Source organism: Tachyglossus aculeatus, chromosome 20 (assembly GCF_015852505.1).
Source record: "Tachyglossus aculeatus isolate mTacAcu1 chromosome 20, mTacAcu1.pri, whole genome shotgun sequence".
NCBI lineage: Eukaryota > Metazoa > Chordata > Mammalia > Monotremata > Tachyglossidae > Tachyglossus > Tachyglossus aculeatus.
In genome coordinates, this window is record NC_052085.1 from 31,855,350 (window position 1) to 31,869,122 (window position 13,773).

The 13,773-nt window shown below is 55.7% G+C and overlaps 1 protein-coding gene across 1 annotated transcript; it reads left to right on the forward strand.

Moving 5' to 3' along the window:
- Positions 1–509: 509 nt before the first annotated feature.
- Positions 510–13,739, forward strand: GDPD4 (glycerophosphodiester phosphodiesterase domain containing 4). The gene is made up of 16 exons (XM_038762054.1): positions 510–570; positions 771–1,006; positions 1,481–1,584; positions 2,090–2,183; positions 3,505–3,564; positions 5,200–5,298; positions 5,410–5,503; positions 6,098–6,243; positions 6,565–6,647; positions 9,299–9,449; positions 10,341–10,565; positions 10,746–10,903; positions 11,621–11,768; positions 12,039–12,121; positions 12,851–12,897; positions 13,028–13,739. Exons 2-16 carry the CDS (start codon positions 854–856, stop codon positions 13,159–13,161), a joined length of 1,779 nt encoding a protein of 592 aa, XP_038617982.1. The 5' UTR covers positions 510–570; positions 771–853; the 3' UTR covers positions 13,162–13,739.
- Positions 13,740–13,773: the final 34 nt, after the last annotated feature.

Below are 13,773 nucleotides of genomic sequence, written 5' to 3' on the forward strand. Positions count from 1 at the left end.
ATCTGGAAAATGAGGATTAAGACTGTGAGCCCCACGTGGGACACCCTGATAACCCTGTATCTAGAACAGCGCTTGGCACGCAGTAAGAGCAGAAGAAAAACCATCACTACTATTACTCTCGACATAGTAGTGTTGAGTATACACCATTAATGACTTACTGAGTGCTCACTGTATACTGAGCACTGTACTAAGCACCTGGGAGAGGCTAAAACAATAGAACTGGTAGACACGTTCCCCATCCACAAAGAGCTTACAGTCCTGAGGAAACACTTAATACCATCATCACGCTGACCTTACCTTCTTTAAAGTTTCTCGAAGGTTTCAATCCTTTTCATCTTTCCTGGACCCCATTCCCTCAGGCTTTCGTCCGTGGCTCCTGGGTTCCATCGGTCTCCCCCCATCCCAGGAGAGCACTTTTCTGAAGTTTCTGGAGTAGTCCGCTGCTTCTGAGCAGTTGAGATTACTCATCCCTCTCCCCAATTCTTTTTCTTCCAGACCAGCCCACCAAAACAGAACTTGGGCAAACTCGGGGAATCCTGAAGGCAAGAGGCCGATTTCCAGTCCAGCCAGGTAGCCCGGGTCCCCGAAGTCACCATCTTGGTACTGGGTGCTTGCCCAAGTCCTTCTGGCCAACAGGCCAACGTCCTGGGAAGGGAGGGCTGGACAGTTGGCTATGCCACCTCACGTGGAAGAGGGAGGGCGAGGACCGCTGACTGTGTCTCTCCAGGAAGAGGAGGGGGATGCTTGGACTGCTGACCATCTCTCCCCAGGAGGAGGTCTGGCCTGCTGACCGTATCCCCCCAGAGGGACGCGAAGGTGGCAGCCACAGGGGAGTCGCAGGTCCCCCAACTTCATGAAACTGGAGAGGCTGAAGGCAGTGGGTTCACAGCTGAGGCACCGCTACAGCCACCGGTCCTTCATCTCCATCCTGATCGGCCTCTACAGCTGCCAATGGAGGCGGGCCCAGGGGGCCAGGGCCAGGCCAGGGGTCTGCTGCTGTAAGAAGGTCTGGGCTGGGCCCAGTTGGAGGGTGGGCAGGGAGAAAAGGGACTTCACTTGTGGCCCTGTTAGTAGGTTAAAAAAAAAAAAACCCAAAAGCCCAAAATCTGGGGGGAGGCTTTCCCAGTTCAACCCATCAGTGACCCTCCCTCACTGTTATGGCTCAGAGGGCCCAGTCAGGCCTGGAGCATGCTCAGTCCGTGCTCAGCTTGGGCCTCGTGGCATTCTGGGACTTGTAGTCCAGACACCCAAGAGGCTGCCCCATGCCCAGCTTCCCTTCCAGCCTTCTGAGCTTCACACGGCCAATCAATCAATCGTATTTATTGAGCGCTTACTGTGTGCAGAGCACTGTACTAAGCGCTTGGGAAGTACAAGTTGGCAACATATAGAGACGGTCCCTACCCCACAGTGGGCAGTCCCCCCTGGGTGGGCAGCCCAGCCCCTGGACAAAGGCCCAACAGGACTCCCTCCCGTTCCCCAGAATGAGTGCCTGTTTCTGCCCATCGTGCTTGCGGCCTTCAGCCTGTCTCTGTTCTTCCTCTACTCGTGGGCGCAGGCCAAGAACGACTACAACAACTTCGACTGGTATGCCCGCCTGCCACCCTCCACCCCTCTCGGGGTTTGGCAGGGCGGAGGCCAGAGGGGGTCCGGAGCCCCCGGAGCACGGGGGTGGACTCTCGGGAGAGAGCATGACAGACTGGAGTGGGAGACCGGGAACTGGGCCCTGGTGGGAATGACCCGGCCCTGCCCTGCAGGATGAGTTGGGCCAGCCACTTTACTCCTGTGGGCCTCAGTTTCTTCCTCTGTAAAATGGGAATGAGAATATTTGCCTCTCCTTGGCCTCCCAGGGGTGCGATGAAGGAAAGCAGAGATCACTGATGTGACTGCGCTTGGGGAGGCGGAGAGGGGGGCGTGAAGACCCGAGCCCCACCAGGCGGTCCTGACGCCGGTGGCCGTGGTGCCTCAGCTGTGGCTTCGGTGGCGTTGGAACCAACAGTCGGGGCTGGGCGGCATCAGGTTGGGTGGCCCCAGTGGGGATGGCATCAGCAGTCATGGCTCTGTGGCCCTGACAGCCGTGGTGACGTTTCAGGTTCACGTACACGAAAGTGGGCCGCTGGTTCTTCTGGTCCCTCGCGCTGCTGGTCTTGGCCTCGGTCATGGTCACCTACCTTTCGGGGCTGGTGGTGAGAATCGTTTCCCCCCTCCCTCGGGCCTGGGTTCCTCACCCGTGCCCCTCTGGGGTTCCAGGAGGCCAACCAGCCCACGGCTGCTCCTGGCACCTTTGAGCGTGGTCTGAAACAGAAGCGAAAAACGCACTCTTGGCCGTGAAGAGTCTTGAGGCCAAATGGGGAGTTGGTAGAAATAGATTGCTGAATCTGATAGGAAAGAGTGAAAGAACAGGTGCAAGTGTTAATCACAAGCAACTCAACAACTATCAGCTGAATCCCAAGAAGGGAGGCAGTGTCGGGGGCTGGGGCTGAGATTGAGGAGGTGCAGTTTCTAATCCCAGTCCTGGCTCAAATCACTTCACCTTTTTGGGCCTCTGTAAAATGGGGATTTTTAAAAATGGTATTTGTTAATCACTTAGTCTGTTCCAGGCACTCTACTAAGCACTGGGGCAGATACAAGTTAGGTTGGACACCATCCATGTCCCACATAATAACGATAATAATAATAATGGTATTTAAGCGCTTACTAGGTGTTGAACACTGTTCTCAGCGCAGGGGTAGATACAAGATAATCAGGTTTTTGTTCGCTAATTTGTTTTGTTGTCTGTCTCCCCCTTCTAGACTGTGAGCCCGTTGTTGGGTAGGGACCGTCTCTATATGTTGCCAACTTGTATTTCCCAAGCGCTCAGTACAGTGCTCTGCACACAGTAAGTGCTCAATAAATACGATTGAATGAGTGAATCCCTGTCCCACGGGTTCACAGTCTTAATCCCCATTTTACAGATAAGGTAACAGACACAGAGAAGTGAAGTGAGTTGCCCAAAGTCTCACAGCAGATAAGCGGCACAGTCAGGATTAGAACCCAGCTCCTCTGATTCCCAGGCCTGTGCTCTATCCACCAGGCCACGATGCTTCTCTGCTACTAGTACTTGCCTTTCCTTACCTCCCAGGGGTGTCTTGAGGATAAAAATGAGATAATTGATGTGACGGTGCTTTGGAAATATAAAAGCGCTAGACTGATCGTGATTGTGGTTGATGCAGTTGAGTGCTGAGGGGGTGATGAGGCCCGGAAGATGGAGTCAGTCAGGGAAGGCCTCTGGGAGGAGGTGGCTGGGGCTCTGAAGGTGGGCAGGGCCGAAGTTTGCTGTAGCTGAGAAGGGAGGGAGGCCAGAAGGACGTTTCCTCCAACACCACCGGCTGAGCGGCGGAGGCCAGCGGGCCTGGGGTGATGAGGGGAGTCACGGCCCCCCGCCCCAGAGGAGGGGAGGCGGGGGGGACGCCGACGATCGCACCCGAGGCCGTCGAGGGCCCGACGTGCCCCTGCTTGCCGCCCCAGATCCTGGCTGTGTGCTTGCTGTCCGAGGGCCAGCAGCTGTACCTGCATCGTGGCCACAAGGTATGCCCTGGTTGTACGGATAGTAGTGCTAGTATTAATTGAGCGCCTGCTGTGTGCAGAGCGCTGTACGAGAATATACAAATATATATCTATTCTATTTATTTTATTTTGTTAGTATGTTTGGTTTTGTTCTCTGTCTCCCCCTTTTAGACTGTGAGCCCACTGTTGGGTAGGGACTGTCTCTATATGTTGCCAATTTGTACTTCATCATCATCAATCGTATTTATTGAGCGCTTACTATGTGCAGAGCACTGTACTAAGCGTTTGGGAAATACAAATTGGCAACATATAGAGACAGTCCCTACCCAACAGTGGGCTCACAGTCTAAAAGGGGGAGACAGAGAACAAAGCCAAACATACTAACAAAATAAAATAGAATAAATAAATAGATAGATTTAGATAGATACTTCCCAAGTGCTTAGTACATTGCTCTGCACATAGTAAGTGCTCAATAAATACGATTGATGATGATGAATATACAGGAGAAACAGCGTGGTCTAATGGAAAGAGCACTGGCCTGGGACGCGGAGGAACCAGGTTCTAATTCTGCTGTGCCACTTATCCACTGTGCAAGTCACTTAATAATAATAATAATGATGGCATTTATTAAGCGCTTACTATGTGCAAAGCACTGTTCTAAGCGCTGGGGAGGTTACAAGGTGATCAGGCTGTCCCACGGGGGGCTCACAGTCTTCATCCCCAGTTTACAGATGAGGGAACTGAGACCCAGAGAAGTTAAGTGACTTGCCCAAAGTCACACAGCTGACAGTAGGTGGAGCCGGAATTTGAACCCATGACCTCTGACTCCAAAGCTCGTGCTCTTTTCCACTGAGCCGCGCTGCTTCTCTAATTATAGCTCTCTTCCCCTCTTCAAAGCCCTACTGAGGGCTCACCTCCTCCAGGAGGCCTTCCCAGGCTGAGCCCCCCTTTTTTCCTCTGTCCCACCTCCCCCCCCATCACCCCTACTCCCTCCCTCTGCTCTACCCCCTCCCCTGCCCCACAGCACTTGTGTATATTTGTACATATTCTATTTATTTTATTAATGATATATATATTATTCTATTTATGTTTTGATGCTATTGATGCCTACTTTTTTTTTTGGTTGACTGTCTCCCCCTTCTAGACTGTGAGCCCACTGTTGGGTAGGGACAGTCTCTATCTGTTGCCAAATTGTACTTTCCATGCGCTTAGCACAGTGCTCTGCACACAGTAAGGGCTCAATAAATTCGATTGACTGAATGAACCTGATTAGCTTGTATCTACCCCAGCACTTAGTACCCTGCCTGGCATATAGTAAGCGCTTAACAAATACTGTAAAAGTTGGAGGGATTTAGACATGGTCCCTGTCCTTCAGGGGGCTCATAGTCTAAGATGACCCCTCCCCACCAGTCTGGGTGGGCTGGGGATCAGCTCTGCAGCAGACTGCAGTAGCTACAGCTGGAGAATTTGAGTTCTTCCTGCCGGCAATGGGCAGTGCTGGATTTAGGGAGGGCCTCTGGGAGGAGGTGGCTGGCTATACCCAGGATTTGGGAGGAGGGCTGGAGTAGAGTGGGGCAGATACCTCCTTTCAGTGAGGGAGTTTTTCCCCGCGGGACCCTGCCAGCCCCACAGAAACGCCCCCGTGGTTCTCCCCAGATGGTGATAGTGGTGTTGCTGGGCGTGTCCCTGGCCTGGATTGTGGTCATTTGCAAACTCTGGAAGGAAAATTGGATCACAACCCTGTTGTCCCTCCAGGTTTGCTCGGGTGGGGATGGTGGTGGTGGTGGGGGGGGGTTATCCTGGGTGCTCAGGGGGAGGGGATGGAGAGACCGGCCTCTCCTCTGCGCCTCTCGGGCCTCCTTGCAGGTGACTGCGCCTTACCTGCACCTGGGGGCCATCGCCGTCATGGTATTCCTGTCCTGGCCCGTGGCGCTCCACTACACCCGCCTGAAGAACAGAGGTACCACGACCCCCCGGTTGGGTCCCCGTTAGACTCTGACCCCATCGGGAGCCTGCGGTTGCCAGGATCTCCTGGGATCCCGACCTCCCGACTAGACACCGACCTTCCCACTCAGCCACCTCCACGGCTGGAACGGATTCGGGAGGGGGTGGGGGGAGTCTGGAACCCCCTATCTCCCCACCAGCTGTGGCAACCACCCTCCTGTAGAGAAGCAGCATGGTTTACTTGATAGAGCGCAGGCCTGGGAGTTGGAAAGTCATGTCTTTTAGACTGTGAGCCCACTGTTGGGTAGGGACTGTCTCTATATGTTGCCAACTTGTACTTCCCAAGCGCTTAGTACAGTGCTCTGCACACAGTAAGCGCTCAATAAATACGATTGATTGATTGATGGCTTCTAATCCAGCTCCTCCACTTATCCGCTGTGGGGCCTTGGGCAAGACGCTTCACTGCTCCGGGCCTCAGTTACCTCATCCGTAAAATGGGGATTAAGACCGTGGGCCTCAAATGGGACAGGGACTGTGTCCCATCCGATTTGCCTGTGTCCACACAGTGCTTAGTACAGTGCTTGGCTAGTATTATTATTATTTTTCCCAGGCTCCCAGCTGGTCCTCCTCATCCCCTTCCTGGCGCTGCTGTTCTTCCTCTACCTGGTCCCGCTGGGGGTCTCCTCCCCCTGCATCCAGCCCCGGGGGGCTCTGGGACCCCGGCCAGCTCTGATTGGGCATCGGGGGGCCCCAATGGTAGGTGCGGAAGATGGGGGGGGGGGGGGAAGAGGCCCTCCCACCCACCCCCCACCAGGTTTGCTTGGCCACAGCCCCGCTGAAGGGAACCCAGAAAGGGGAGGGGGGCGAGAGTACGGCCTATATCTGCGTCCCCAACCACCTCGTCCAGAGGGGCACAGGGCTAAGGGGTCCAGGGGTGGCATGGGGGAGGATACAGTCCCGAAGCCCCCTCCTTCCTGCCCTTCCTCTGGACCCTCCGGCCTGGAGGAGGGGTCTCTGGTCCAGTGCTGACCTGCCTTTGGTGCCCCCTCTGACTCCCCGCTACCCCGTCCCACGAAGCTGGCGCCCGAGAACACCAAGATGGCTTTCGAGAAAGCCATTGACCACGGGGCCGAGGGACTGGAGACTGATGTCACCATCAGGTAAGGGGGTGGCCCCACTCCCGCCCGGGGATCAGGACGGGGCAACCTCGGGCATTTACCCTCCCAGGGGCTCTAGCGGGGTTCAACCCGGAGGAAGATAGGGTGGGCAAGGGAGGAAGAGCTGAAGCCAGGCTGCAGGGCACGAATGCCTTCCCAAGCGCTTAGTACAGTGCTCTGCACACAGTAAGCACTCAATAAATACGACTGAATGAATGAAAGGGAATTTAAGAGGAGAAGGCTGGGCTGAGACCACAGAGCCGGAGGGATTCTTTTCCACCCCGTTTTCATCTTACTATCCTTATTGCTGCCTCTCGATCAATCGATTGTATTTATTGAGCACTTACTGGGTGCAAAGCACTGTAATAATAATAATAATGATAGCCTTTTTAAGTGCTTACTATGTGCAAAGCACTGTTCTAAGCGCTGGGGAGGTTACAAGGTAATCAGGTTGTCCCACGGGGGGCTCACAGTCTTAATCCCCATTTTACAGATGAGGTAACTGAGGCCCAGAGAAGTTAAGTGACTTGCCCAAAGTCACACAGCTGGCTGTTGGCAGAGCCGGGATTTGAACCCACGACCTCTGACTCCAAAGTCCAGGGTCTTTCCATTGAGCCACGCTGCTTCACTGTACTAAGCGCTTGGGAGAGTACAAAACAACAGAGTTGGTAGACTTTCCCTGCTTACAATGAGCTTACGGTCTGGAGGGGGAGACAGACACAGGACGACGTCTTCTGTAATAATCGTGCTTTTTCTCAAGTGCTTGCCATGGGCCAAGCACTGTACTGAGCACTGGGGTAAACCCAAGAAAAGCAGGTTGGACACAGCCCCTGTGCCTCATGGGGCTCACAGTCTAGGTAGGAGGGAGAATGGATATTGAATCCCCACTTTACATGTGAGGAAACTGAGGCACAGGGAAGCTAAGCAACTGGCCCAAGGTCACACACTGCAGGCAAGTGTCAGAGCTGGGATTAGAACCCATTCATTCATGCATTCAGTCGTATTTATTGAGCGCTTACTGTGTGCAGAACACTGTAGTAAGCACTTGGGAAGTCCAAGTTGGCAACATATAGAGACGGTCCCTACCCAGCAGTGGGCTCATAGTCTAGAAGGGGGAGACAGACAACAAAACAAAACATATTAACAAAATAAAATAAATAGAATAAATATGTACAAATAAAATAAATTAATTAATAGCGTAATAAATCCGTACAAACATATATACATATATACAGGTGCTGTGGGGAGGGGAAGGAGGTAAGGCGGGGGGATGGGGAGGAGGGGGAGAGGAAGGAGGGGGCTCAGTCTGGGAAGGCCTCCTGGAGGAGGTGAGCTCTCAGTAGGGCTTTGAAGGGAGGAAGAGAGCTAGCTTGGCGGATGTGCGGAGGGAGGGCATTCCAGGCCAGGGGTAGGACGTGGGCTGGGGGTCGACGGTGGGACGGGCGAGAACGAGGCACGGTGAGGAGATTTAGCGGCAGAGGAGCGGAGGGTGCGGGCGGGGCTGGAGAAGGGGAGAAGGGAGGTGAGGTAGGAGGGGGCGAGGTGATGGACAGCCTGGAAGCCCAGGGTGAGGACTTTTTGTCCTCACACAGCCGGGCCTCAGCTCTCAGTAGGGCTTTGAAGTCAGTGTTCCTGACTTCCGTGCTCAGGCTCTTTCCACTAGGCCACACCGCTCCTCTTTTCTGCTGCAACTGCCGCAGCCCCTAAATTCCCACAGACGGGTCGACTCACACTACCCACAGTGGACAGAGACTCTCCAATGCACTTACTTCCACCCCCAAAACACTTTGGAACTCCCTTTCTCTCCATCTCTCTCTCACAAACACACACACATCCTGTCACCCCCACGGCACTTATATACTCCCCTACCTGTAAATTATTTTAAGGTCTACCTTCCTCATTAGACTGTAAGCTCCCTGAAGGCAGAGACTGTGTCTACCAACCATATTGTACTCTCCCAAGCACTTAGTACGGTTCTCTGCACACAGCAAGAATTCAATAAATACCCCGGATGGGTTGGTGGAGACTGTGAGCCCTTTCTAGACTGGGAGCCCACTGTTGGGTAGGGACCGTCTCTATATGTTGCCAACTTGTACTTCCCAAGCGCTTAGTACAGTGTTCTGCGCACAGTAAGCGCTCAATAAATACAACTGAATGAATGAATGATTGAATGAGACTAGTGGTGGGGACTGTGGGGCAGTGGGTAGCGCTTCCGTGTCCGGCGATCATCAGGGAAAGGGACTCAGTGACTTACCCAGAGGTGAAGTTGGACGAGGTGACCTTGGTCAGATCTGGAAGTGGACTGAGGGACTTTGTGGGGCCAAGAGGGAGCAGGACTGTAAGCTCGTTGTGGGCAGGGAATGTGTCTGTTTATTATATTGTACTCTCCCAAGCACTTAGCACAGTGCTCTGCACACAATAAGCACTCGATAAATACGATCGAATGAATTAATGAAAGGAAGAGGGGATCGGAGCGGAGTGGTCAGCCTGGGTGTCCCCCACAGTCTCTGTGCTCCTCCCATCCCCGAGGGAGGGTAGAACAGGGGGGTTGGGGGTCTAAAGCATCCCGTGCCCCTGGACTGCTACAAGTAGGAGCTGCCCCCAGCTCTGACGGGATAGCGCCTCTCACATCGGTCTCCTCCCTCCCTCCCCAGTTACGACGGGGTCCCGTATCTCATGCATGACCACACTTTGCGCAGAACGACTAATGTCCAGCAAGTCCACCCCAACAAGTCCAACGTCCATTCCTCCATGTTCTCCTGGTCCGAGCTGGAGGTCCTCAATGCAGGCCGGTGGTTCCTCCGGGTATGGGAAGCCAAGCTGGCCAGCGGCCTTGGGGGGTGGGGGGAGAAGGAGGCTCGGGGTGGGGAGTCTCCCAAGTAACGTGGCCTCTCCCTTGAATCTAGCGGCCAATCCCCTTTCCCAGCAGTGATTGCACCTTCACCCCGGACTCTGGGAAGGTGGGATTATTCTCCCCATTTCGCCGTTGGGGAAACGGAGGTGCAGAGAGGTTCTGTGATTCTGAATTGTACTTTCCAAGCACTTAGTACAGTGCTCTGCACACGGTAAGCGCTCAGAAAATGACTGAATGAATGACTGATTCACCTGAGCTCGCACAGCAGGCCGGTGGTAGAGCTGGGCCTCGAACCCAGGTTTTCTGACTCCACTGAACATATTCCCAACCGGGAGCCCAGTGTTTCCTCATCCCTAGAACAGATAGTAGAAGCCCCCTCCCCAGCCTGGCTGCTGGAGGTGGCTGGGGGGTGGGGGGCACCCACGTGCGGAGGATATGTTGGGTTGGGGAGATGCTGGCTCTGCAACTCCGGCCCCCGTCCTCTTGCTCAGAAACCCAAAGTGAAGGAATAGTAATTGTGGTATTTGTTAAGCACTTACTATGTGCCAGGTACTGTACTAAGCGCTGTGGCAGATACAAGCAAATGGGATTGGACACAGTCCTTGTCCCACATGGGACTCCCACTCTCAACCCCCATTTTACAGATGAGGTGACTGAAGCACGGAGAAGTAAAGTGACCTACCCAAAGTCATATAACAGACAAGGGGGAGCCAGGATTAGAACCCACAACCTTCTGACTCCCGGGCACGTGCTCTGCTATGCCATGCTGCTTGTCAATGACCTCATCCGTCCTTGTGTCCCGTGGACCGTGTCTCAAGGTCCGTCCGTCCGTCTGTTTTCAGGACAAGCCTTACGTGGACATGGGCTCCCTGTCGGGCGCCGACCGAGCTCAGGCCGCGAACCAGTCCGTCTTCAAATTCAGCGACTTCCTGCGGCTGGCGGACCGAGCCAACAAACTAGTGATTTTTGACCTCTACCGCCCGCCGAATCCCCACCCCTACACGAGCTCGTGGATCAGCAGGGCGTTGGATGCCATCGTCAACGAGTCGAGAATCAAACCCCATCTGGTACCGGCCATCAGCTCCACCGCCCAGCCAGCCCGAGACTGTCGCCAATAGCGGCATCAGGATGCTGGGTCCTCCTGAATGCCCACCTCAGGGTTAGGGGCGGACCATCCCAGTCCCTTCCTTCTGCCAGCACCCCAGCCAGAAGCACCCAACGCCCTTTCCCCTCCTCTCCCGCCCCAGGTCCTCTGGCTCCCAGACGCACAGCGATCGAACGTCCAGCAGACCGCCCCTGGGTTCCAGCACGTCACGCGCCACCAGGCTTCGGTGCCGGACCTCCTGCGGAACAACATCACGGGACTGAACCTGCCCTACACGGACATGGCCCGCGATACCATCCAGTAGGTGATGGCCAGTCCACAAGGTGCTGTCGTTTGCCCTCGGCGTGCCCACAGCAGTGACTGGAAGCCCCTCCCTGTCTCCCGCCTCCCGGGTCTTCCCAGGTTCCCAGCTGGTCCTCCTAAATCCCCTTCCTGGAACCGCTGCCCCTCCTCTACCTCATCCCGTGGGTGCGGCGGGAAGGGTCTCCTCCCCCTGCATCCAGCCCCAGGGGCTGCTGGAATCCCGGTCAGCTCTGAATGAGCATTGGGGGGCCCCTGCCATCGACCTAGGACAGAGCAGGCCCATGGACCCAGGCCTACGCTCTTTCCACTAGCCATGCTGTCTCCTCTTCTAGGGGAGGGTGGAGTGGAGTAGTGATGACATTTGAGAGCCTCCTTAGTACAGTGTAGTAAATGCTTAACCCAATCCCTTGGGAGAAGGTAGAATCTAGGGGTAGTTAGATACCATGGGGGGTCGTCATCCTGGCAATCCCTCTGCCCTTTCCCAAATGGTCACGTGGCCCTCAAACCGTTCCTACCCCTGAGCTCCCCTAAACACCCGTCTAAGGGCTGGAGACACACCTTATAGAGAGGAAAGTTCTTGAAGTCTGACCTTTGTCCCTCCCACTGTTCCAGTGGCTCGTTCTCCCCGGGGTTCCCTGCAGATGCCAGGGATGTCTTGGGATGATGAGTGGGCTTTCCCCCTCATTTCTCCTGCCCCCTCCCCCCCACCCGCAGGATGTATGCGGCCGCCAACATCACCACCAACGTATATGTGGTCAGCGAGCCGTGGCTCTTCTCTCTGGCCTGGTGCGCGGGAGCTCACTCGGTCACCACCAACACCGTGCATCACCTTAAGGCCCTTCACCGCCCACTCTTCCTCATGGTCAGCCGGCCCCCTCTCTGCCACCCCCAAACCCCACCAGAGCCCCCGGACTCTTTCAACTCTTCCCCCCCGTCCACTCTGCCTCAGGCTCCCTCGGACTCACTCGTGTCTTGACCTGTTTCCTGCCGTCTCATGGTGCTCTGTCTTGATGTCAGTTTCTCACCATCTCTGTCTCCCTCTCCCCAGCCCCCAAGTTTTTGGCCCCAGAGATGGGGGTCGGGGGTGGGGGGAGGGTGCCGCTGGGCACCCTGAGCTGCGTCTTTACCTTAGACCCCAGAGGAATATCGGCACATGTGGATTCTGACCGACGTCTTGTCCGCGGCCCTCATCCTGCTGGTCTTCGCTTTCCACTCGTGAGTGCTGCCGGCCGCCCCCTTGCCCACCCGTCACCTCAGGTGCTCCTTTCCCCCGTGGCAGAATTCTGGTGGTCTCATTTGCTTTGGCTGCAGCCTCCCCCTCCCCGCCCTGCCGGAAGGCACTCTACTGGACTCCCACTCCCTGCCCCGAGTCCGGCCCGCTGGCTAAGAGAAGCAGCACGGCCTTGTGGACACGGCACAGGCCTCGGAGTCAAAAGGTCACGGGTTCTTATCCCGGCTCCGCAGCGTGGCTCAGTGGAAAGAGCACGGGCTTTGGAGTCAGAGGTCATGGGTTTGAATCCCGGCTCCTCCACATGTCTGCTGTGTGGCCTTGGGCAAGTCACTTAACTTCTCTGAGCCTCAGTTACCTCATCTGTAAAATGGGGATCAAGACTGTGAGCCCCACGTGGGACAACCTGATCAACTTGTATCCCCCCAGCGCTTAGAACAGTGCTTTGCACATAGTAAGCGCTTAACAAATGCCATTATTATTATTATTATTGTCTTCTGTGACCTTGGACAAGTCACTTCACTGTGCCCCAGTTACCTCATCTGTTAAATGGGGATCGAGACTGTGATCCCCACGTGGGACAGGGATTGCGTCCAACCTGATTTGCTCGTAACCACCCCAGCGCTTAGTCCAGTGCCTGGCCCAGAGTAAGCACTTAACAATGATCATAATTATTATTTGGGACTGGACCCCAGCTTTCTTTCTTGGGGTTCCAGGTGGAGAGAGAGGAGTTTAGTGTTCTGCACTGAGGAACAATGCCTTGGCAAGTATTCGGCCTGCGGGGGAATGACTGGGCTGGACCAGGAGGAGTTGGGTTGTGCCGGCCCCCTCCCCAGGAGATGGGTAGGGGGACATTGGGATCGGACCCCCAGTTCATGGTCTGACTCCCCCAGGAGTCAGCAACACCTCCTCATCCTCCTCCTCCTCGATCCTGGAAGGAAACTCCAGAACCAGAGTGGCCCCCCTGGCCTGCTCGTCCACCTCATCCTTCGAGGTCAGCCAAACGGCCCCCAGCAGCAAGTCGTAAGCGGCTGACCCTGCTCGCCCACGTGGGTCAGTGTCAGCCTGAAGGGGCTTTGCGGGGGTGGGGGGGCTCCTAGATGGGGGTAGGGTCTGCACAGATGACGGGACAGGCCTGTTCGAAGCCTGCAATGGAGCCAAGGGCCGAAGATTCCCCGCTCCTCCACCCCCACTGGATTTCCGCCCCCTCTGCCCCCGCGCCTCCAACTCCTACTGGGTCTTCGGCCGGGCCCCGGGCTGCTCTCTACCCCAGATGCCTGGGAGCCACCTCGGCCCCCTCCCCGGGTGGGAAGCGCGGCCAGAATCCAGGAGGAGGAGGAAGCAGCCCAGCCTCAGGATGCTGTAGTCAGGATCCCTGCTTTGAGGATTCACCATCTCGGGCCCCCTGAAGCGGGCACCGTGGGGGGTGAGGGAGGATTTGAGCCTCCTGCTCCCTCTCCGTTGCCTGTGAAAACCCCCGTTTGCCCCCTCCCAGCTTGAATAAAGGCGGGTTCTGGATGCACCTGGGGCAGGAATCGCTGGGGCCACCCACCTGGGAGGGAAGGGGTTCAGGAGAGACCCACCCTTCTGGCCAAGCAGCCACCCAAAGCCCACTCTGGCTCTCAGAAAGAGGATTCAC

Bases quoted from the DNA above. Each gene is read 5' to 3' on its own strand.
- GDPD4 (XM_038762054.1), top strand. From the start codon at position 854: ATGAAACTGGAGAGGCTGAAGGCAGTGGGTTCACAGCTGAGGCACCGC. The intron at 1,007-1,480 runs GTCTGGGCTGGG...CCCGTTCCCCAG, and splicing joins GGGTCTGCTGCTGTAAGAAG to AATGAGTGCCTGTTTCTGCC. The intron at 10,904-11,620 runs GTAGGTGATGGC...CCCCACCCGCAG, and splicing joins ATGGCCCGCGATACCATCCA to GATGTATGCGGCCGCCAACA.